The sequence below is a fragment of the Chlamydomonas reinhardtii genome, chromosome 12, assembly GCF_000002595.2.
Source record: "Chlamydomonas reinhardtii strain CC-503 cw92 mt+ chromosome 12, whole genome shotgun sequence".
NCBI lineage: Eukaryota > Viridiplantae > Chlorophyta > Chlorophyceae > Chlamydomonadales > Chlamydomonadaceae > Chlamydomonas > Chlamydomonas reinhardtii.
The window spans coordinates 7,316,852-7,337,839 of NC_057015.1; the positions used below are offsets into that span (position 1 = coordinate 7,316,852).

General features: G+C 66.6%; 3 protein-coding genes across 3 annotated transcripts; all 3 read right to left on the reverse strand.

The window, feature by feature from the left end:
• Window positions 1-47: 47 nt before the first annotated feature.
• On the reverse strand, window positions 48-6,313 carry CHLRE_12g557400v5 (uncharacterized protein). Its single transcript, XM_043069118.1, has 8 exons — window positions 6,093-6,313; window positions 5,745-5,884; window positions 5,251-5,457; window positions 3,874-4,994; window positions 2,267-3,194; window positions 1,919-2,032; window positions 1,499-1,705; window positions 48-1,337 (listed from the first exon to the last, which is right to left on the reverse strand). Exons 1-8 carry the CDS (start codon window positions 6,229-6,231, stop codon window positions 444-446), a joined length of 3,750 nt encoding a protein of 1,249 aa, XP_042918883.1. The 5' UTR covers window positions 6,232-6,313; the 3' UTR covers window positions 48-443.
• Window positions 6,314-6,397: 84 nt separating this feature from the next.
• CHLRE_12g557350v5 (uncharacterized protein) lies at window positions 6,398-13,683 on the reverse strand. Its single transcript, XM_043069117.1, has 16 exons — window positions 13,582-13,683; window positions 13,076-13,220; window positions 12,736-12,822; window positions 12,394-12,524; window positions 11,981-12,208; window positions 11,585-11,744; window positions 11,238-11,340; window positions 10,798-10,897; window positions 10,395-10,538; window positions 9,979-10,092; window positions 9,538-9,633; window positions 9,170-9,308; window positions 8,735-8,841; window positions 8,153-8,293; window positions 7,671-7,789; window positions 6,398-7,380 (listed from the first exon to the last, which is right to left on the reverse strand). Exons 1-16 carry the CDS (start codon window positions 13,639-13,641, stop codon window positions 7,188-7,190), a joined length of 2,067 nt encoding a protein of 688 aa, XP_042918884.1. The 5' UTR covers window positions 13,642-13,683; the 3' UTR covers window positions 6,398-7,187.
• A 46-nt stretch (window positions 13,684-13,729) lies between these two features.
• On the reverse strand, window positions 13,730-20,873 carry CHLRE_12g557300v5 (uncharacterized protein). Its single transcript, XM_043069116.1, has 6 exons — window positions 20,113-20,873; window positions 19,864-19,968; window positions 19,681-19,757; window positions 17,021-19,568; window positions 16,324-16,893; window positions 13,730-16,156 (listed from the first exon to the last, which is right to left on the reverse strand). Exons 1-6 carry the CDS (start codon window positions 20,281-20,283, stop codon window positions 15,047-15,049), a joined length of 4,581 nt encoding a protein of 1,526 aa, XP_042918885.1. The 5' UTR covers window positions 20,284-20,873; the 3' UTR covers window positions 13,730-15,046.
• Window positions 20,874-20,988: the final 115 nt, after the last annotated feature.

Consider the following 20,988-nt stretch of genomic DNA (forward strand, 5'->3'; position numbering starts at 1 on the left):
CTTATTCCTTGCCGCGCGATGGGGCCCGCCCGAGATCTCGCACCTGCTTGCGTAACGGCGTCGACGCTGGGTAACAGGGGCCTCGGGCCACAACTCTCTCTGGTCTGCTGCATATGCGCTCTGCCCCTCATGTATAACATCGTATGGCGTAGGCGAGGCGCCGAGTGCCGCAGAGCAATTCACTTCGACCCCCGTCCCTTCCAGTCCCTGCGTCACACCCTCTGCCTCGTTGTTGGCCTCCCAACACCGCCCTGCACCTCATCGCCCTGCTTGGCCCCGCACCGCCCGTCGCTATACACTTGTAGGCCTTGTCCCGAATGGCCGAAGCACAGTTACACCGGGCCGCAAGCCCCGCACGGCCACGCGCCACACGCCCCGCGCCCCGCTTCCCTGCCCATGCAACCAGCATGCACGCATCCCGCCCACCACCCCGCTCACGCGAATCAGAACTCCTCAACCTCCACATCGGCGCCGCCCCCGCCGCCCGCATCTGCATCCACCTCCTGCTGCTGCTGCCGCTGCTGCTGCTGCTGATGCCCTTCGCCACCGGTGCCTGGCGCTCCCGCACCTCCTCTTCCCGCTGCGGCGCCGGCGGCAGCCATGGCCGCCGCCTCGACGGCGCTGCGCGGCTTCCGGCCGCCACCACCACCACCACCACCGCCGCCACCCTTCGCCGCCGCCGCCGCCGCGGTCTCAGCGACTTCCGCCACCGCCCGCAGAATGGCGGCCGCGCCAGCCCTGCCGCCCTCCGGCACAACCCGCCAATCCTCCCCGCCTCCCGCCTCCCTCCCACCCCCACCCCCACCAGCACCCCCACCTCCCCCATCCCCAACTCCCCCGCCTCCTCCACCCGCATACTCTCGCTCCAACCGCACCCGCACCCGCACAGCATCAAGCAGCCGCCGCCAACCCACCTCCGCCGCGCGCGCCGCGCGCGCCGCCGCCGCCGCCGCTTTGGCTCCCTCCCTCTCCAGATACGCCGCCACCAGCAACTCCGCCACCTCCTCACACACCACCACGCCCTCGATCTTCGGCACCATCCTCCCGCCCTGCACCTCAAACCCCACCAGCCCCGCCGCGTAGTCCAGCCCCAGGGTACGGCACACGCCGCCCAGCCCGGGGCCGATGTTCACGTGCACCGTGCCGTACGGCAGCCGCGGCACGAGCGGCGGGCACTCCACGTTTCCCCGCTCGTTCTTGGGCACCACCCCGTCCACCGCGGTGGGAGGCACCCACTCATCCGTCTGCCACTTGCCGTACAGGTTGTTGGTGGGACCGGCATCCGAGCCGCCGCCGGTGGCGGCGGCGCCGCCGCCGTAGGCGCCGCTACCGCCCGCCTGTGGGTTGTGCAGTCGTGGCGCAAGCATCGGTGTGTGCAGTCGTCCGCGTGTCAGTGAATGGGGCAGGCAGGCAAGGATTCACCGGCCTGTCAAGCAGGTGCGTCTTTCCCGGTCTTCCTCTGCCAGGCAAGCGGCACCGTCCACCCTGCGCCGCCTACCTCCAATAGCGAACCCTCGTCGTCGTCTTCATCGCCGTTGCCATCGCCGCCGCCGCCAGTGCTTTTCCGCTTGCCGCCGCCACCGCCACCAAACGCGCCGCCGCCAAACCTGCCGCCGCCGCCGTAGCCGCCGCGGCCGCCGCCCGGCGGCGGCATGGCCCTCTTCTTCACCACCTTGGCTGGGCTGGCCAGCTCTGAGTCGCGCACCTGCAAGCAACAACGTGCACCTTAAACGGCAAGGACCCCACAACGGAAGCGCAAGCGGCATAGTAGCGTTTCCGCTTCACCCCAGCAACACGCGGACCACGGCTGTGGCTCCGCACACGCGGCAGCGCGCCGAACGCTCCCAGCATCCCGGCCCCATCGCTGAGAAGGAGATATGCCCGGCGACAGTCGCCCACAGCCACCACCGCCGCCCACCTGCCGCCCCTCTCTCCGCCACCGCTCCACAGTGTGAAGTACCGACAGCTGCGCGCGGGGGTAGTAGGGCTCCCCCTTGTGCGCACCCAGGGGCGCAGTGCCGGGGCGCAGAGCCTGCGTGCACATGTGTAAGCAGTGTGTATGTGTATGTTCGTGTGTTTTGAGAGAGAGAGAGAGAGAGAGGGTGTGTGTGTACGGAAAGCACAAGGAACAGAGTTAACAATTCGCGTGTAGGACGTGCACGCAATCTGTGTTCCGCCACCTCCCCACTTCCACACAACCCCCCACCTCCCCGACGTCACACACCTCTCCACACACACAGCCCCCCTACCGCCCTCCTCCCCGCACCTCGTATTTGCCGATGTGGCGTTTGAGCACGTACACGGGGTGCGCCTTGAAGCCCTCAATGGAGGTGGGCAGCCCCGCCAAACCCGACTGCTGCCGGTGCTGCAGCTCCGCCGCCTCACGCGACGCACGAAGCCCCGCCGCGTCGGCGGCGGCAGTAGCGGCAGCAGCACCGGCAGTAGCGGCAGTAGCGGCAGCAGCACCGGCAGTAGCAGCGGCAGCAGCAGCCTTGCTGCCTTTGGTGGCCGCCGCGGCGGCGGCTTTGCCCGAAGTGGACTCGGCGCCGGCGGAGGAGCCGGCGGCGGTGGTGGGGTCGGCGATAAGGGCCGCGGCGGCGGCAGCGGCGGCGGCGGCGCGCTGTATGCGGCCGGCGTTGGGGCCCAGCGGGTTCTCGTGCGCGCCGCGCTGGTGGGAGTGGCGGGCGTCCACAATCTTTGGCCCGCCGGCCGCGGCGGCTGCGGGTGCTGCGGCGGCTGCGGGAGGTGCGGGTGCTGCGGGTGGTGCGGGTGTTGCTGACGCGGGTGCGGAGGGCGCTGAAGGCGCTGCAGCTGCTGCTGTGTCCGAGCCTGGCGCCGGCCCTGCTGCGGCACCGGCCGCCTGCGCTGCCGCCTCCGCTTTGCAGCTGCCGCTGTTGTTGCCGGTGCCGTTACCGCTGCCGGCCGCCGCCTTCTCTCCCTCCGCCTTCACCTCCATATTACCACCACCATTAGCCCCAGTCCCCGCCCCCGCCCCAGCCGCAGTAGCACCGGCCGTGGCTCCCAGCGCGGCGGCAGTAGCTGCCCACCAGGCCTCGTCCCTGTTCTTCTGCGCCGCCAGCAGCGAGGCGCAGTAGCGGGCGGTGACGTCGGTGAGGCGGCCCCGCTCCGCCGCCACCACGTAGCACAGCGGGGCGCCGCCGGGGCGCAGCGTGGCGCTGTCGACCAGCTCGGGCCTGCGTGTGTGTGTGTGTGTGTGTGTGTGTGTGTGTGTGTGTGTGTGTGTGTGTGTGTGTGTGTGTGTGTGTGCAATTTGTGTGTGTGTGCATGTGTGCGTGTGCGGTGTGTGTGTGTGTGTGTGTACGGTGTGTGTGTGCATGTGTGCGTGTGTGGTGTGTGTGCGTGTGTGGTGTGTGTGCGTGTGTGGTGTGTGTGTGTGTGTGTGTGCATGTGTGTGTGGTGTGTGTGTGTGTGTGTGTGTGTGTGTGCATGTGTGTGTGGTGTGTGTGGGGGTGTGGTGTGTGTACATGTGTGCGGGTGTGGGGTGGTGCCGCGCGAGCCGTGGACCTCCAAACTAGACCCAAGCTGCCCCCAGGCCACGCACCGCCATGCACAAGCCGTGCTGCCTCCCAGGACGCTTCCACCCAGCCCCCACCCCCGCCTTCCCGTGTACTGCCACCCGCCGTCTCCATCCCGCCTTTCACGCCCACGCCATTCACCGCGCCCCAACACCTCCCTCACCAGTCCGTCGGCGCAGGCCCAGCGACACGTCGCTATCAAGACAAGCCCAGCTACGCCCCTTCAGCCAGCCCTCCCCATGCGCCCCGCAGTGCTCTCTAAGCCAGGTGTTGGTCTTGGTCCTCACCCACCAGCACCCACCCACCAGCACCCACCCACCCCCTCCCCCACCCGCACCTGTCCACGTAGCCGTTCACCGGGTCCACATGCACCCAGCGCCCCCGCGCCGCACTGCCGCAGTACACCTCGGCCCAGCAGCTGACCACCACCTCCGGACGAGTGCTCATGGCAGCGCCCGCCAGCTCGCCGCCGAACGGACCCCAGTCCACATCCCTGGCAGCGGCAATGCCCCCGCTGCCGCCAGCGCCGCCGCCACGGCCCCTGCCGCCGCCGCCCCTGCCGCCGCCGCTGCGCGGCGGGAACAGCATCTTGGCTTTGTCGCCCGCGGCGGTGCCAGCGGCGCCGGAGGCGCCGGGTTTCTGTTTCACCGCTGACTGCTGTTTGGCCTTGGCCTGCTGCTCCTGCTGCTCCCGTTCCCGCTGCTGCTGCTGCTGCCGTGCCTCCGCCTCTCGACTGGTCGCCAGCAGCGCCATCTGCAACTGCCGCTCGAACTCGTCCTCGCCGCGGTTGCTACTGCCGCCGCCGCCGCCGCCGGCCTTGCTACTGCCGCCACCGCCGCCGTCGCCGGCTTTGCTACTGCCACCACCGCCGCCTGCACCTGGCAGGCTGCTGCCATCGCCGCTCTTGAGTCGCTTGGCTCCGGTGCCACCGCCGCCATCGGCATCCTCCCCTTCCTCCCCTTCCTCCTCCTCCCCTTCCTCCTCTACGCCGCTGCTGCCCTTTCTCCGCTTGGCTCCCCGTCCGCCGGCCTCGCCTCTCCCTCTCCCCCTCCCCCTCCCGCGGCCTCTCCCGCCCGCCGCCTCCTGCTCCTCCTCCGCTTCCCCGGCTCTCCCGCCTTTCCCCCCTCTTCCCCCTCTCCCGCCGCTGCCGCCACTCGTCCGCCTGGCCGCCGTCGCCGCCGCCGTCGGCAGCACATCCCCCGCCTCCAAATCCAAAACCGCCGGCCGCTTCCGCCCTCCCGCCCCTCCCGCCCCGCCGCCGCCACCGCCTCCGCCACCGCCGCCGGCTGCTGCCGTGGTGGTCCGCACGGCCACGGGTTTGGCACGCCACGGCGCCAGCGGCATTGCATCCAGCAGCCGCACCACCCGCGCCGCGCCGCCCTGCGCCCGCACCAGCGCCACAAACACCGCCACCAGCACCTCCACCACACCCGCCTGCCCGCGGGCCGCACGGAGGACCTGTGGGGCAATGTGGGCCGTGGCCGTGGCGTGGAGGGGGCGAGGGGCCAGCGGGGTGATTGTTCGGCAGGCCGAGCTTCTTAGTCAGCGTGGCAGTTGTGTAGACGTGTTCGAGGGCGTGCAGGAGGGGGAACGGGGCGGCGGGACGGGCACGTGCCGACACCGCCCCCATTCCCATCCCTACAGGCCCCACCACGCCCCCCAACCCCACCCACCATCCACCACCCACCCACCCGCCTCCTCCCGCCCACCCCACCTGCTGGTCCAGCCACTCCTCCCGCTCCAGCCGCCGGCCGCGCTCCACCGCCCGTGTGCCCGCGCCCGCCAGCTCCGGCGGCAGCACCGCCATGGCCCCGCGGAACCAGGCCGCCAGCGGCAGCAGCCCGTTGATGGCGCGCTGCGGCTCCTCGGCGCCGGCGTTGCGGATGGCGGCGGAGTCGGGGAGCAGAGACAGCGCCGTGGCCTTGGGGGGAGGCGGGGAGGCGGTGGGGGAGGTAGTGGGGGAGGTGGTGGGGGAGGTGGTGGGGGAGGTGGTGGGGGAGGGGTAAGGGAGGAGCGGGAGGTGGTGGGGGAGGTGGTGGGGAGGGGAAAGAGGTGGGGTGGGGAGGCTGCGGGCCACCTGCCATACACACAGGTACACGCACGCCTGCCGTACACACAGCGCTGGAAACCCCCTCCGCCCCCCGCTTCCCTCGCCATGGGCCCATCGCACACAAGCGCACACATGCGGGCCCTGACACCGCCCCTCACCTGCACCTCCGGGTCCTCCGCCGCCGCGTCCAGCAGCCGTGCGCGCCCCAGCAGGCACAGCACGTGGCAGCGATGCAACGCCGCCGCCGCCTCGCGCTCGCGTTTGGTGATGCTGCGCCGCACGCGCCGCCCGTTGGCGCCTGGGGTAGTGGGCGGGGGCGTCGAGTGGAGTGGCCGAGTTGCGAGGCCTCGAACTTGCGCAAGGCGTCAGGATGTACATGACTGAATGTTGTGGCTTTGCTGGTCTACCGCGTCGTGGGCCGCGCGGGGGTTAGGCGCAGCGAGGTGAGGCCACACAAGATGGCGCGAGTTATTTCCGCGATTTGCGAAACCTGGCCGGGGACTCACCCACTTCCTCCATAGTGAACTCGATGCCATTTTTGCTTGCCCCTCCCTGCGCCTGCTCGCCGGGCTCCACGCATAGCACCTCCCAATCGTCCTCCTCGACCTCCTCCCACTCGAGGTCGTCTGGCCCGCCGTAAGCCATTCCTATGGTATCACTAATAATACAGCATGATTATGAGGTGCTATGCTGGAGGTCTTGCTGAAAAGAAGGGTCATATGACTAGTTTGTCAGTGCTGGTAAATTGTTTGCGCTGCATTTTACTCATGTGAGCGTGCCATTGTGTCGATGCAATGGTGCCAGACACTCGGAGATTAAGCGAACTCGGCCTACCGTGCTGTGCGTGCAGGGCCCGCCGATTGCATGGATAGTGGATTGCATTGTTGTCGCTAGCTGTCCCTCATTAACAGGCGTTCCTCCATTGGCCCGTTCGACCCTACCTGTCGCCAGTTTTGCATGCCACCAAATTCCCATCCCGCGCTCGACAGCTCCTTCGCTTACGTGCTCGGCTCACGCCACCCGCACCCACGCTGCTGCCGTTGCCCGCCTGGCGCCCGATTCTATGCTGCTGTCCGCGACTTTGCCGCACAACTCAACAAAATAGCCTACGCGTTTAGTTTCTTAGAGCAACGTCAATAACCTACGCTGCCGAGCTAGCTACCCAACTTCCCAACAGCTCAACCTTCAGCCCACCACGCAACGTCAATCCCCAACCCGAACCTCATACATCCGGCCATGGCCTGAGGCCCGAGCACCGCACGGCGACGCCCGGTGTGAGCGGTCTTTGCCGTCGGCCAGCACCCAGCGGCCTGAGGCGCCTTACTCTGCTATGTATCTGCAAAGCTTGGCCTCAATAACAATCTAATGACCTGCCGTACCCTGCCATGCAAGACAATACCAACCGTGCCGCTGCTGCAGGCCGGCACGCCGCCACCCCACCGCCCGCCTTCCCACACCACCGGCGCGGTGACCCGTCCCGCTCTCCACACCCCCAACCCCCCGCGGCCCGGCCAGGGTTGTTGGCAAACCCGCAGCCCCTGCATGCCGTGTGACACGCCCCAGCACCCCCCTGCTGCTGCTACCCGCCACCTCCACCGCCCCTACGTACTGCTGTTGCCAGCAGGCGTCGAGGCGCGCAGTCCCTTGAGCCCCTGGAGTGCCGCCTGCAGCGGGCGGCCGGTGGCGGCGGCGGCCAGCGGCCCCCCCAGGTCCTCCAGGTCCGCCACCGCCGGGCCGTGCAGGCAGCCGCCACAGGCGTCGAACTGGGAGCCGTGGCAGGGGCAGTCAAAGGTGCTGCGGGGGAGGTGGGTTTTGGGGGGGAGGTGGGTGAGGGAGGTGGGTGAGGGAGGGTTGGAGGCACCAGGCCACACTGAATTGAACCCGATGCATAAGAGAGGGGAAGAGAGCGGAGAGGGGATGGGGAAAGATGCGGTACCCAAGAAAAGTGATCCAGGGGAGGAAGCAGGTAGGGAGGGTGGGTGACATTGGCTCAACCCAACACAACTCCCCCACATACTCCACCCACACCCACACCTACACCCTTGCGCCCACAACCACACACCCACACACCCCCACGCTCCCACCTGTCCAGCGGGTTCCACTCCACGCAGCAGCCCAGGTGTGTGCACAGGGCGCTGTGGCGGTGCAGCTGGCCGCCGCCGTCCCGCCACAGCGCCACCTTGAGCAGGCCCTGCTGCACCACCTGTGTGTGTGTAGGTGTGTGTGTGTGTGTGTGTGCGTGTGTTAAAAAACGGAACGAAAGTGTGCGTGTGTGTGTGTTTGTGAGTACGTACCACTGATGTTAGGGGGACCGTACCGTTGGCACGCTACATCCGCACATCCCACACGCCAGAGCACCCCTTCTCCCTCCTCCTCTTCCCGCTCCCTCCTCCCTCCTCCCTCCTCCCTCCTCCCTCCTCCCTCCTCCTCTTCCCGCCGTTCTTCCTCCCTCCTCCCTCCTCCCTCCTCCCTCCTCCCTCCTCCCCTCCTCCCTCCTCCCCCCTCCTTCCCCTCCCCACGCACCCCGCTCCCCTCTCAGCCACGCACCCCGCTCTCCCCCGCTCACCCTGCCCTGCCCCGGCTCCAGCCTCTCCTCCACCGCCCCTGGCGCCACCAGCCCCGCCACGTCCTCCAGGCTACGCGGCACCACGTGCTTCAGCAGCGCCGCCGCCACCGTGCCGAAGTACAGGGACAGCTCGCGGGTGTACTGCAGGAGGAGGGCGACGGGAGGAGGCGGACGGGAGGAGGGGAATGGCGAGGGTGGCGGTTATTAGATACCAGCTCAAGCTAAACCGGATTCAACGCAGAAGAGGGAGGAGGGCGTGGCCTATGCTTGACGACGGAGTGGCACGCGACAGCAGTCCCCATTTCCGAGATTGGGGATGGGAGGAGAGGGGTGGGGGGGCAGCAAACAGGGTTGGATGGACGAGGGTTTGCTTGGAAGGCAGGCGGCAGGAATGGCGGGTGAGAGGGCGGGGGGCCACAAACACCTGGCCAAACTGAACCAAGCCAACCCAAACTAGCGGAGCACACCAGCGGGGCGTTTTTGGGGCGCGGGCGTCAAGGGGGCGTCCCCACACCACCACACCTTGCGTGCCGAGCCCACCACCACACACCACTCCCCCACACGCTCTGACCATGAACACACCTTGGCCAGGGCCCCCGGCACGAAGCGCGACGGGCGGTAGGCGGGCGCCCAGGGCGGCGGTGCGCCGGTGATGGTCCCCGCCACCGCCTCCGACCCCAGCACCGCGCCTGCGTGCACACACGTGCACGTGTGCTTCAGATGCGTTTGGGAGCCACACCGCTCCCAACTCATTGTCAACGGATGCAGCGTTTCGGCGCGTATCCGTTGCGAATTTGCCGCGCGGCCTCCAACATGCCCCATCGGGTTCGGATCCTGCTATGGGTTCCTATGGGTTCCCGAGTGAACTATTCACTTCGTCCTCCACAAAATGCTACCCAAATCCCACCCCCCCCCCAATTTGAAACCTATACGCTGAACTCAGCAACCCTGCAACCATGCCGCCCCCCTCCCCCGCCCCCCTTCCCCGCCGCCCTCCACCCCACGGCACGGCCTCACCCGTCCACTCCTGGCCTCCGTGCCCCGTCAGCACGTACACGGGCGGGCGGCTGAGGTCCAGCGGGTCGCGGCCGTACAGCCCCAGCAGGTCCGCCGGGTAGTAGTCGGAGCCGGACCAGCAGTACAGAGTGCGGCCGGACTGTTGGGGGGGGACGGGGTAGGTGGGGCGGTTGGGGGTGGTTGGGGGTGGTTGGGGATGGTTGGGGGTCGGGGAGGGTGGGGGTGGTAGATACCAGCTCGAAACGAAAGCGAATGCGATGTAAAAGAGCGAGGAGGAGAGCGTGGCCTATGCTTTGACAACGGGAGTGCAGGAGGGAGGGAGGGAGATCGGTAGGGAAGGAATAGTCCACACCCGGTCACGCACGCACCATGGGGAAGCGCTCCCGCGCCCAGGCCTCCAGCTCGCCCCAGGGGTCGCCGTACTGCTTCTCGTCTTGGCCCTGCTGGTGCAGCGCGCCGTGGACCTGGCATGGCGGAGGCGCGTGCGTGTGCATGTGTGTGCGTGTGTTAAAGAGCACAAGGAAAACATTACGCGTAGGACAGTGTATGCGATGCAGAATTGTGTGCGTGTGTGTGTGTCTCAATGTGTGTGTGTGTGTGTGTGTGTGTGTGTGTGTGTCACAATGTGCGGGATTTGTGTGGGCGTGGGTGTGGGCGTGCATGTGGGCGTGCATATGGGCGTGCATATGGGCGTGGGTGTGGGCGAGGAGCGATGGTTCCATTGGCCATCCTCCCGGACTACTGTACGGTCTGCACGATATACACGTGTCCATGTGTGCCTTCCCCTGCCGTACGTGTCCCCCACGCACCAGCAGCAGCTCCTTGTTGGACTCCAGGGAGGGCCCGTACGCCGCGCCGCCGCCGCCGCCCTCGCCCTGAGCGATGTGGTGGCCAGCAGGCAGCGGCGCCAGCCGCACAGACACCTGCGTGCGTGCGCGAGCAGCAGGCACACACACGTTCACGCACACACACACACACACACACACAGGTGGAGATCAGGCACGTGCCTCATCAGCCCTAGTGCGTACGGCAGATGGGCGGGTCCGTCGGGCATGTGGGTCCGGTGGGGTGCAAAAGGCGATGCCCGTTGGTGTCTGTCGCATCCGACACATACGACGTGCCGTAGGTGTATGCACCCTAGAACACTACATGACAGACACACAGACACATACGGCGGGCTTCGATACGTTGTTTCAGTCAACACAAGGGCACCGCAGACACCCGCCTGCTGCTTGCGCGCCGAGGCAGAGGAGGCAAACAGGCCGGGCGGCAGCAGCGCCCCCGCCACGCCGCCCCACAGCCCGCCGCCGTGCACCGGCGCCAGCGCCACGAACTGCCGGAAGTGGTCGGGCACACTGCCCCTGGGCACCTGGTGAAGGTTTGAGAGGTGTGTGTGTGTGTGTGTGTGTGTGTGTGTGTGTGTGTGTGTGTGTGTGCGTGCGTGCGCGTGTGTGTATTTGTGTGTGTGTGTTAAAGAGCACAAGGAAAACATTTTGTGTGTAAAGGGGCATACAGAGAGGAGTTCGGGGATGTGCACCGGAGCACAGCAAGATCCAAACACACAACTTCCGGAGCACGTGCCTGCACACCACCTCCCCTCCACCGCGCACAGCTCGGCTCCCACGCACCTCGATGCCAAGGGTGTAGGAGCGCTTGGGCAGCTGGCGGTCGTGCACCCACAGCTGGTTGCGGTTGATGGGGCTGTGCGTGGCCAGGATGACAGCCTGGCTGCAGAGCGTGGGAGTGTGTGTGGAGAAGGGGGGGCGTGGTGTGCGTGTGTGTGTGTGTGTGTGTGTGTGCTTGCGTGTGTGTGTGTGTGTGTGTGTGTGCGTGTGTGTGTGTGTGTGTGTGTGTGTGTGTGTGTGTGTGTGTGTGTGTGTGTGTGTGTGCATGGCTTTGCCCCGTTGGCCTCTACCCGCCGCACCCGTGCTTGCACGACATTCACAGTGCCGCGTCGATCCTGCTGTAGGCATACAACTGCGCCACCCGCCCCGGCTCTGCCCATGTGTGTGCCCGCCCTTGACAGGCCACACACTCCCTCCCTCTCTTCCCGCCGTGTCCCGCTCACGTGGCGGTGGCGGTGTGCGGGGCGTCCAGCAGCTGCACGCGGCCGCCGGCGGGCCCCGTCACCTTGCCGCCCTTGGCGCGGCTGTGCTCATAGATGCGCCCGCCTGGTGGACCCATGCAGCATATAAGCAACGACACACGCATAACCGAGGGCAAGGAAGATGTCGGTGACGGCCTAGCCAATAGGTTTCGCGGGAAGTGCTGTGCAATCAGGCCATCACGCACACGGGCACACGTCCATGTGCCAGTCGCCCATCATGCATTAGCCCGCGCCGCTCCTCCACCACCCCTCAACCCGGAAATTATCATGAATGCAACCCCCCCTCCTTTCCTCCACGCGCCCCTCACCGCGGCGTGTGACCGCCTCTGCCAGCCCCTGCAGGAGCCTCAGCGGCTGCAGGTTGAGGCCGCCGGGCAGCAGCAGCAGCTCGTCGGACTCGCCGCCAGCACGCCGCCGGAACGCCACGTGGCTGCCCTCCACGCCAGCGCGGCAGCAGGCAGCCAGCTCCTGCAAGCAGAAGGGCGGAACGGGCCATCCAGGCGCGGAGGGAAGCGGAGGGGGAAACAGTGGAATGAGACCATCCAATGGGGGGCGTTGGGGGGGAGGGTATCTGCCCGCGCTCAAACGAGTAAGTCCCAACAACATCAGAGGTTGTAGATACCAACCCAAACAAAACCGGACCCAATGCAGTAACCCCACTGGGGGGTAGGAATGGCTGGGTGGCATCGCACCCACGTACACACCTGGCGCAGGGCTCGTGCGGCCCGCTCCTCCTCACGCCGCGCCTGGCGCTCCTCCTGCCGGCGCTGCCACTCCAGCTGCTGCTGCTGATACGGGCTCAGCTCCTCCCCGCGTGCATCTGCGGCGGCGCCGCTGTTCCCCACGCCCTCCTGGGGCCGCCGCGGCCCGGCCTGCTGGCTGCGGGTGGAGGCGGGCGAGGGCTCTAGCCGGGCCGCCACCGCCGCCTCAACCTGTGCATTAGTGCGTGCGTGCACGAAGCCAAGGGATGGGCTGTTTGTGGAGCCACGCATGGATGGGGCGGTACGCACGCCTGACACCCGTGCGACACTGCCTGCGCAGTGCGCACTGCCGCCGCGTGCCCGGCGCCTGCCGCCACACCGGTACATCGCTACACACGGTCCAGCCGTTCGCTCACCTCCTCCAGGCCGCACTCGATGCCCTCCTCCTTGACCAAACCCCGTACGAAGTCGGCGGCGGCGCGGTGGGAGGCCGACACGGCCCGCGCCGCCTCCAGACCCAGTGTGCGCTCCACCTCCAAATACGTGTCTGCAGCGAGAGGCGCAACTGACTCCGTGAGACGCAGACTTCATGCGGGCTGCTGTATGGATCCCTGTAAGCGGTAGCTACCGTAATGACACGGGACGGCGCGGTGGATAACGCAGGCGGTGCGGGGCGCTGGGATGGCGCCTACCCACCCGCCCACCCGCCCACCCACGCCTCACCCCTGTCTCACACTAGCCGCACGCGTCTCACCCACCGTCGATCCAGGGACTGATCATGCCCAGACCGCGGCCGGAGCTGCCCGATCCAACCACCTTGGACTCCAGCACCACCACACTCTTGCCTGCAGACAGGCAGGCAGGCAGACGAGAGCGTCGGCGGCATGGGGCATGAGCACGTGTATAACGTAAAAGGCAGACCTGCACATGGAAGCTGCCTAGATCATATGGGTGATGTGGCGCGCCGGCACGGTTCCCGGGCCCCGCCAGTCCCACCCAGTCACCCAGCCAACGTGCACCTCCTCCCTGCTACCCGCGCCCACACGCACCGCCGCCCAAGCGCCCAAGCGCTCCCTCAAGCTACCGTTACTCACGCACCCGCGCGCAGCAGGCGGTAGGCCGTGCACAACCCCGAGAGGCCCGCGCCCACCACCACCACGTCAGCGGTCACGTCCTCCTCCAGACGCGGGTAGCGAGGCCGCAGCTGGTCCTGGCCCCAGGGGTTGCGCAGCGGGCCCGGCACCTGGCGGGCGGTCGGAGCAGCGGGGGCTAACGTTGAAACAATGCCGTAATGAAACAGTTGGGGCAGCGGGGGAGGCAGCAGCCGGGGTAGCGACGTAGCGAGCAGGGGTGGGTTGGGGGGGGGGGCGATGGCAGCTAGCGCACAGTCGGTGTCATCAGCAGGGCACGCCGACACGCAGCTACGCGGTAGGAGTCTAACGGTACGCGCAAGGTAAAGCGATTCTAGCTCAGACAAAAGCGTGGCGCGGCTGTGCACGAGGCCGGTGCTACAGCCGCTGCCGCTTGCTACTGCCGCGCCGCATCCGGGTGTCAGGACACGCCGACACGCATTGCTGCCCCCAAAAAACAAACCCAAGGCTCACCTTGCGCGAGTGCGGCAAGGTGGCACCCGCGGGCGCCAGCTCACGGTGGGGCGGCGGCATGTCGGCGGCGCCGCGTGATGCAAGCAGTGCAGCTCCAACAACGCGGTAATGAAAGGAGAATACTGCGTTAGTGAGCGAGTTTTTTTTGTGTCTTAACGTTTTACAACCCAATCTGTGCTGGACCCACGGGTCTCATAGGTTTGGGGTTTTGCCCCGCTCTCGACCCCCGCCCCCGCCCCGTCTCCCAAGCTCTGCAATCATCATCGCCAACTCACCAACTGCCACCACTGCCGTAGTTCTCATCACACCATCCGCTCCTCCGCGCAAGATTGTACAACACGTCTCACCTCACCGCAAAAAGGAACGAAACACGCTGTGGCCGTACGGGCCCTGTGGCGCAATGTATGCGCACACCTAGCACTGCCAACATGCACCGCGGCCTTTTCATCTTCTCCTACCCTGCCTACCCCTGCCTACCCACACGACTACTTCCACACTACCTGCGGCCAACACACGCGCCGCTCCCTGGGATCCCTGTCCTGCTCCACAAATACATTCCCTGGGTCCATGGTGAAAGAACTAAGCAGCAAAGCGCTACTGTCAACTAGAGTCTTCACGTACACAGCCCGCTGAAGCATCGGCAAGGGCCGATTAGCGATGTTAGCCGATTAGGTAGTCGACATACGGCTTTCCGTTCAAGGCCGTGGCAACTCCCGCTTCATGCTGTGCGACGGCCAACTCCTACCAGCTCCCACTGCCGCATATCACAGAGGCAGGTGTGCCATGCGTGCCCCAGTTATGCAAGCTCGTGCGCTCGGCTAGTTACGTAAGCCCGCATCCCGGTCATGCCCTCCCGGTTGTCAATCAAAAGGCGGCACCAGTCCATTGCCGCTATGCCGCCGCACACCGTACACACCTAGTCTACTGGTTGAATGACAATAATTACACGACAGACCTGCCATTGCAGCCGCAATGGTCGGGACAGTACAGTGCAATGCACAAACTATACCCGGCCCCAAATCCCCAATCCTCCGTCACGCCAGCGGCCAGCGGCTATCATGCCCGGTCATGTCACTACCACCCACCACCAACATCAAAAGCGGTTACAATTGCCGCAGGCTATCATGGCGTGTGGGTAAACCTAGGTAAAAGGGCATCTATTCTGTCTGCACAGGAGAAGACGACGCATAGGTTCGCATGGCTCGCCAACTCAAACCAATTATATGCATGGGCTCTGTGCCATACTCCGAACGGCCCTGATCACTAGATGCCTAACGCTGGCAGACATGGCAGCTGGTTAGGTCAAAGCTAGCAGAGCACTACATCCACCTCCTATCCTACTCAAAGTAGGTCAGACATCAATCGTCCCACGCGTCAAAGGAAGAAAGCTGGCGGAGTTTGGTGGTGCTAAAGAATTCTTGCTGAAATACTCCCAACCCGTACGCCAAGGTAACGACCGCGTGCCTCACTGGCCTTCGCTGAACAGAGTAGTCATTAGGTCGCTGTAACTGCCTATGGCTAACATGTCGAAGTGGTCCTGGTGCTGCTGTCCCGCCGCAGCGCCCTCCGCCGCTTCCGCCCCACCAGCGCCGCCGTGCACGCCCTGCTGACCACCACCCCCAGGCGCCAGCAAGCCGCCTCCCGCGCCCGGCAGCGGGGCAGACAGACTGGCACCCGCCAGCCCCGACCCTCCTGCAGCGCCATCCGCACCCAGCGGCTGTGGCTGGCTCCATGCAGGCGCGATGCCGCCGCCACGCGCTGCCCCAGCCTGAACCTGCGTCTTGGCCAGCCCTGTGAGGGCCGAGACGGAGAGCCGAGGCTCCTGCACCGCGCCGGCAATGACCACAGAGCCGCCGGCGCCTGTGCCCGATGTGTTTGGCGGGTCTGATGACTGCCCGAGCAAGCCGCTGGCAGCGCCGCGCGCGCCCGGCAGCTCCTCCTCCTGGCCGCTGCCGCCGTGCCCCTCCTCGCCGTCGTCGCCTTCCTCCTCATCCCGGCGGGTTCCGCCACTGGAGCGGCCCCGGCCGCGACCGCCTCGAGCCGCGCTCTTGCCGCCGCGGCTGCCGGCGCCTCGACGGCCGCGCCCAGCCCCACGTCCACCACGCGCCCCGCCGCCACTGCCCCCTGCGGTGCCGCCTGCGCCCTCCGAGACGCCACCGCCGGCCGCCTCCTCCCCGCCCTCAGCCTGCTCCGCCGCGCCGCCCTCCCAGCCTGCAGTCGTCAGCGCCGTGCCTGTGGACGTGCGGCGGCGCGAGCGGGTGGGCTTGCTGCCGTCGGGATTGAGCGGGTATTTGCGCGGCCGACCGCCGATGCCCTTGCGGCTGCGCGGCGGGCTGTTGCGGCGCGGCGGCGGCGGCAGGCCGTCGCCCAGCGCTGCCTGCTGCTCACGCAGCGGTGCGGGTAGGGAGATGCCGTTCTGCTCCAGCAGGCGGCGCAGGGCGGCACTGTGGGTCTGCAGCGCCAGGATGTGCTGCTCAAGGCTCTGCTGGTACTGGTGGCGCCGCGCGCGGCTCTTCGCGGCGGCCTCGCGGTTGCGCAGCATGCGCTCCTCCTGCGTCAGCGCCCGCCGTCGCATCTGCACGGGCAGGACCGGGGCAGTGTAAGCGGGCAGCAGGAGCAGGAACAGGAACGCTTGCAGCCGGTGATGGCCACCACATTGGCTACATGTTCGGCCCAAGTACATCAAGTGGCCGCCACCCCGGGCTTACGTGCGACCTGAGAGTGAAGGCTGCCCACACGCACCTGGCCTGTGACGGGATCGATCTCCACCATGCTGCCGCCGCCGCCAGTGAAGCCGCCGTCGGACACATCACCAAGCGGCATGAGTAGGCTGCCGCCTCCCCCTCGGCCGCTGGCCGTCCCACCTTGGCGCCCGCCTCCCCGGCGCGTCCGACCTCCCTCGCGCTCCTCGCCGGGTGTGCCCTGGCTTGAGCTCTCCTCCTGGGACTCGCCCTGGCTAAGGAACTCCGCATCCTCATCGTCGCTCATGTACAGCGCGCGTGTCGGGACCGTGGTGGCCGCAGGCGCGCCCGAGCCAAGCTGCCCACTGCCGGCGGCGTCCGCCAGGGTCAGTCCACCGCCTGCGCTCGCTGTCGCCTGCCCCGCACCCGCGCTGGCGGTTGGGCCTGACCCGGTGCCTCCGCTTGCGCTGTTTTGGCGACGACGGACACTGCCAGAGTCGCGGACAAGGGCGCGAAGACCGGAGGGCTGGCTGCTGGGAGCGGGCCCGGAGCTCGGGACCTGCACGCCGCCGCCCTGCTCCAAGCCGCTGACGCCGCCACCACTTGCCGAACGCGCGATGCTGGGATGAGGCTGCGATCAAGAGGAATTCCACGGCAAATGCAAAACAGCCTGACTTAACACAAATTCCCGTCATCTCGGCTTTGCTTGCCAGAGGGCTTTTCAAAGTGACCGCGGGGACGGGAGCCTTTTAACTTACCGAGGTGCGGCGCCGCTTCAGCTGTCGAGATGCGCGCGCCTGAGCTGCAGCTGCAGCGTCTCGCTCGCCGCCCAGCCCGACATCCCCAACCACACCTGACGCCAGCGCCCCACCCAGAGGCTCCGGCTGTGAGAGCTGTTGTTGCAGTTGCTGCTGCTGTTGCTGCTGCTGTTGCTGGAAGAGCCACGGGTTGACGCCGGGGCTGCTGGGGCCTCGCTGGTGACCGGCAAACCCGCTCGCCTCTCCCTGCTGTGCCAGCATCTGCTGCTGGGAGTACATGTCGGACTGCTGCCGCTGCTGCAGCTGGAGCGAGTGCTGGCGGTGTGCCAGGGGCGAGTCCAGCGCGCCGGCTGACTGGTAGACCGCCGTGTCCATGCCAGACAGGCCCGTGTTCACTTGCAGGTGGAAAGGGCTGGGGTGCGCGCGGCCCTGCGAGAGCAGCCCGACACCGCTGAGGGACGCGGCCCGCTGCTGCTCCAGCTGCTGCTGCTCCAGCATGTCAAGGCGCTGGGCCAGCTGTTGCTGGTGGAGTTGCTGCTGCTGGTGCTGTTGTTGTTGTTGTTGTTGCTGGTGCTGCTGTTGTTGCTGGTGCTGCTGGTGCTGCTGGTGCTGTTGTTGTTGCTGGTGCTGTGCTGAGAGGAGCGTGTGCGGGTGTGACCCGGCGCGCTGCATAGCTTGCTGGTACTGCGCCTGGGCGAGGCTACCTGTGTGTTGTTGTTGCTGCTGCTGCTGCTGGTGCTGCGCCATGGACGCAGCGTGATGCTGTTGCTGTGCATGCATCCCTGGCTGGCCGGAGTGCCCATCCAGGGTTGTCCTGTAGCTACCGCCGCCAGCACCGCCGCCGCCACTGCCGGCCCCCACGCCGGAAGCAATGCGCGTGAGGCCTGGTATGAGCTGCTGGCTGCGCATCGCGCCCATCGCCAGTTCACGCATGGCTGCCTGTGATGCAAGAAACTGCTGTTGCTGCTGGAGGTCCATACCGTACGGCGACGCTGGCCGGACTCCTTGGCGGTCATCGTAGGGGGAGGGCGCCTGGTGTTGTTGTTGTTGCTGCTGCAGCACTTGCTGCTGCCCGGCCTGCATGGCAGGGCCAGGTGCCATCTGCATGCGCGGCGAGTCCAGGCCTTGCTGTTGCTGCTGCCCGTACATGAGCTGCTGCTGAGCTTGTAGCTGTTGCTGCTGTTGTTGTTGCTGCTGTTGCTGTTGTTGTTGTTGCTGCTGCATGAAATGCGATGGCATCTGTCCAGACTGCTGGAACTGGTGGAAGAGGCGCGGTGACTGCTGGGACGCATGCCGCGGCGAGCTACGGGAGCCAAGCGCGTGGCCGCCGTAACCACCACCATCGCCTGCACCGGCTGCCGCCATCGCGGCGGCAGCGGCGTAGCCGGGACCAGGCAGGTTAACGGCCTCATAACCGCCAGTGCCGGGCAGGTTTAAGCTTTGTGGCCTCCCAAGCGGCCCATCCACAGTGCCTTGCCGCTGCCCCAGCAGCCCGGCGACGCCATGCTGACCCGCGCCTGGGGTTGCTGCCATCTGCTGCATGGACAGACTGCTCAGCGAGGCAGAGCGGAACTGCTGCCCTGCCTGCATTGCCGCCATCACAAGGTGAGTGGGAGAAGGCGGCGCGCCGCCTGCACCACGGCCGCTGGGCCCGCTGGCGAAGCCGGGCTCGTTGGCAAACTCGAGGAAGGCCGACGCGGGAGCGTGGCGGTCGTCGTCATCGGCGACGGGGCCGCCGGGGAGGCCAAGCATGGCGCTGATGGGTGGCATGCGCGCCTCGTTATCGCCCTGGCCGGGACCGAAGAGCTGCGGCGCACCTAGCCTGGTGGTGCTGAGCAGCTGGTCTTCGCGCAATTCCCCAGCAGCAGCCGCGCCGGCCTGGCCCCCACCGCCTTGCGGCGGCGTGGGAGCGCGCCCTGGCGCGCCTGTGGTGACCACCGCGCTCCCAAGCATTTCCCCCGCCCCTTGCCCAAGGCCAGGCCCCGTCAGCTGTGGTGTGAGTCCATGCCGCTGCTCCCCGGCCTCCGCGGATTGGCCCACACCGCCGGAGAGGGTTGTGGCTGCATGACCGGGGCCGCCGCGCATGGCCCTGGACGGCAGGGGCGGCAACCCCATTTGGCCAGGCTGTGGAGGCTGGGCGTCGCCGCGGCCGGCGCCGGATGCGCCTTCGCCAGCAGACCAGCGCTCTGGGAGAATGCCGCTGGTTGAAGGCGCACCGAAGCTGTGGAGCTGCCGCGACCGCGCGCCGGACTGGTGCGTGGATGGCGCAGTGCTGTGCATGCCCTCGCCGGCGGGCCCTTGGGAGGAGTGCTGCTGGTGCTGGTGCGAGAGCAGTGGCACCTGCCCTGCCAGGCCAGACGGCGAAGGGATGCTGAGGGGAGGCGGGCGGAGGCCCAGCTGCGAGCTTCCCGAGGTGAATGAGCCCAGGCGCCCAGCTCCACCAGAGGCGAAGGATTGTCCAGGCCCTAACATTGAGTTTTGCCCACCGCCGGCATTGCCACCTGGCACGCCGACAGCTGCGTGTGAAGCAGTTGTGCTGGTTATCCGCCTGCGTTATTGGAGTAAAAGGGATTCCTCTCATTTTGTCTTATGTTGGCGAGGAATGGCCCCACGTGTGCGCTTTCTGCTTCGCCAGTTACACCCGGCCTGCCCGGCCCTACCTCCCGCCCGGGGGCAAGCCATAGCTTCCTGCCAGCAGAAACTCGGCGCCCGTTGAGCTGTCCGTACAGCTCTCGCGCTGTAAGCAGACAGCAAGGGTGAATGCTCGTGTCAGCTTTACAACGAGCGCGCAACGACATGCGCGCACGGCAGCACAGCGGCAGGAAGAAGTGTGGCATGCGTACCTTGCTCATGTCATACGTCCGTCCATGGCTGAGCAGAGACGCTGTCCGTAGCGTTTCTGGGTTCCAGGAGTCATCTTCTGAAGGCCGCCGTGCCTGCCCGGGGTCCTGCGTGCACGTAGCGGCGGGTGCGGGTTGGTTTCCGTTTCGAACTAAGAACGTGCAGCCAGCGACAGCCACGCGGCACGTATGCCGGATGCTCGCGTACTTATGGGAGTAGCCGATGCCAGCCAAATAGCGAAGAAGACTTACCCTCCCAGCGACTTCCGATGGGCGGCGAAGCATGCCGGTCTCCATCGGGTTCATGCCAGGGCCGCTGACTCCTCGCACGGCAGGCCCTATTCCCGCTGTGCCCAACGTCGGCTTCTGCTCATCAGCGTCCGCAGACCTTCCCGCTGTCCGGCCAGCCGCGACGTCGTCCATGACGCCGGGCTCGCCGTGCGCGCTACCCTCCCGCCCTGGCCTTCCTTTCTGCGCTTAGACTAGCGCTTGATGCTCTCCAGGAAGCTCCCGAGTTGCTCTCGCAGCTGCAGGCGGCCAGTCAACGTGCCCAATGGGCAGTAGTCGACCGCGCCAGTGAGCCGAAGACGCCGATTGAGCCCGTGGCTGCACCCACAGCTTATATCATAGCCATGCAGGTTAAAACCATTAAGCCATCGCCCAGCGTGGCGACTAGCGCGACTTGGAGACTGCCGCTTGCGCTAGTCAACTGTGTGCAACGAAGCGTTTCGCGCTACAAGCCCATGATAAATCGAGTAAAGTGGCTAGTTCCTTGGATTTCAAGCGTGCCTGTTATTTGATATAGGCTCTCAAAATTGGGCTCGACGGCCGCTGGGGGTGGTTGCGCTCGACAGGACCGATGCACTTCTATGCTAGTAGCCCGGTGGACGCAGGCACATAAGCATGCACTTATGATTGGTCAATTCAAAATGGGATACAAAATATTGACACGTTACAAGTTTGTGCCCCTCAGTGCACACTGTATAACTTTCTCTGCTGAGCATTGCGTTTTCGTTGTTGTAACGTGATTTATATGCTTAGAACTCTGGCCGTCTTAGAAGCCTTCAGGCGCTGCTGGCCGCGCCTCGGCATGTTCGCGGCCTCCGCCAACTCAAGTAGTTTCGTTGT

Coding starts and splice junctions, on each gene's coding strand:
- CHLRE_12g557300v5 (XM_043069116.1), bottom strand. CDS start 20,283: ATGGACGACGTCGCGGCTGGCCGGACAGCGGGAAGGTCTGCGGACGCT. Junction 19,569..19,680: donor GGCTTGCCCCCGGGCGGGAG/GTAGGGCCGGGC, acceptor CCAATAACGCAG/GCGGATAACCAGCACAACTG. Junction 16,157..16,323: donor TCGATCCCGTCACAGGCCAG/GTGCGTGTGGGC, acceptor CTGCCCGTGCAG/ATGCGACGGCGGGCGCTGAC.
- CHLRE_12g557400v5 (XM_043069118.1), bottom strand. CDS start 6,231: ATGGCTTACGGCGGGCCAGACGACCTCGAGTGGGAGGAGGTCGAGGAG. Junction 5,885..6,092: donor GTTCACTATGGAGGAAGTGG/GTGAGTCCCCGG, acceptor CCACTACCCCAG/GCGCCAACGGGCGGCGCGTG. Junction 3,195..3,873: donor GTGAACGGCTACGTGGACAG/GTGCGGGTGGGG, acceptor ACACACACGCAG/GCCCGAGCTGGTCGACAGCG.
- CHLRE_12g557350v5 (XM_043069117.1), bottom strand. CDS start 13,641: ATGCCGCCGCCCCACCGTGAGCTGGCGCCCGCGGGTGCCACCTTGCCG. Junction 8,842..9,169: donor CGGAGGCCAGGAGTGGACGG/GTGAGGCCGTGC, acceptor GTGTGCACGCAG/GCGCGGTGCTGGGGTCGGAG. Junction 8,294..8,734: donor TGCCGGGGGCCCTGGCCAAG/GTGTGTTCATGG, acceptor CTCCTCCTGCAG/TACACCCGCGAGCTGTCCCT.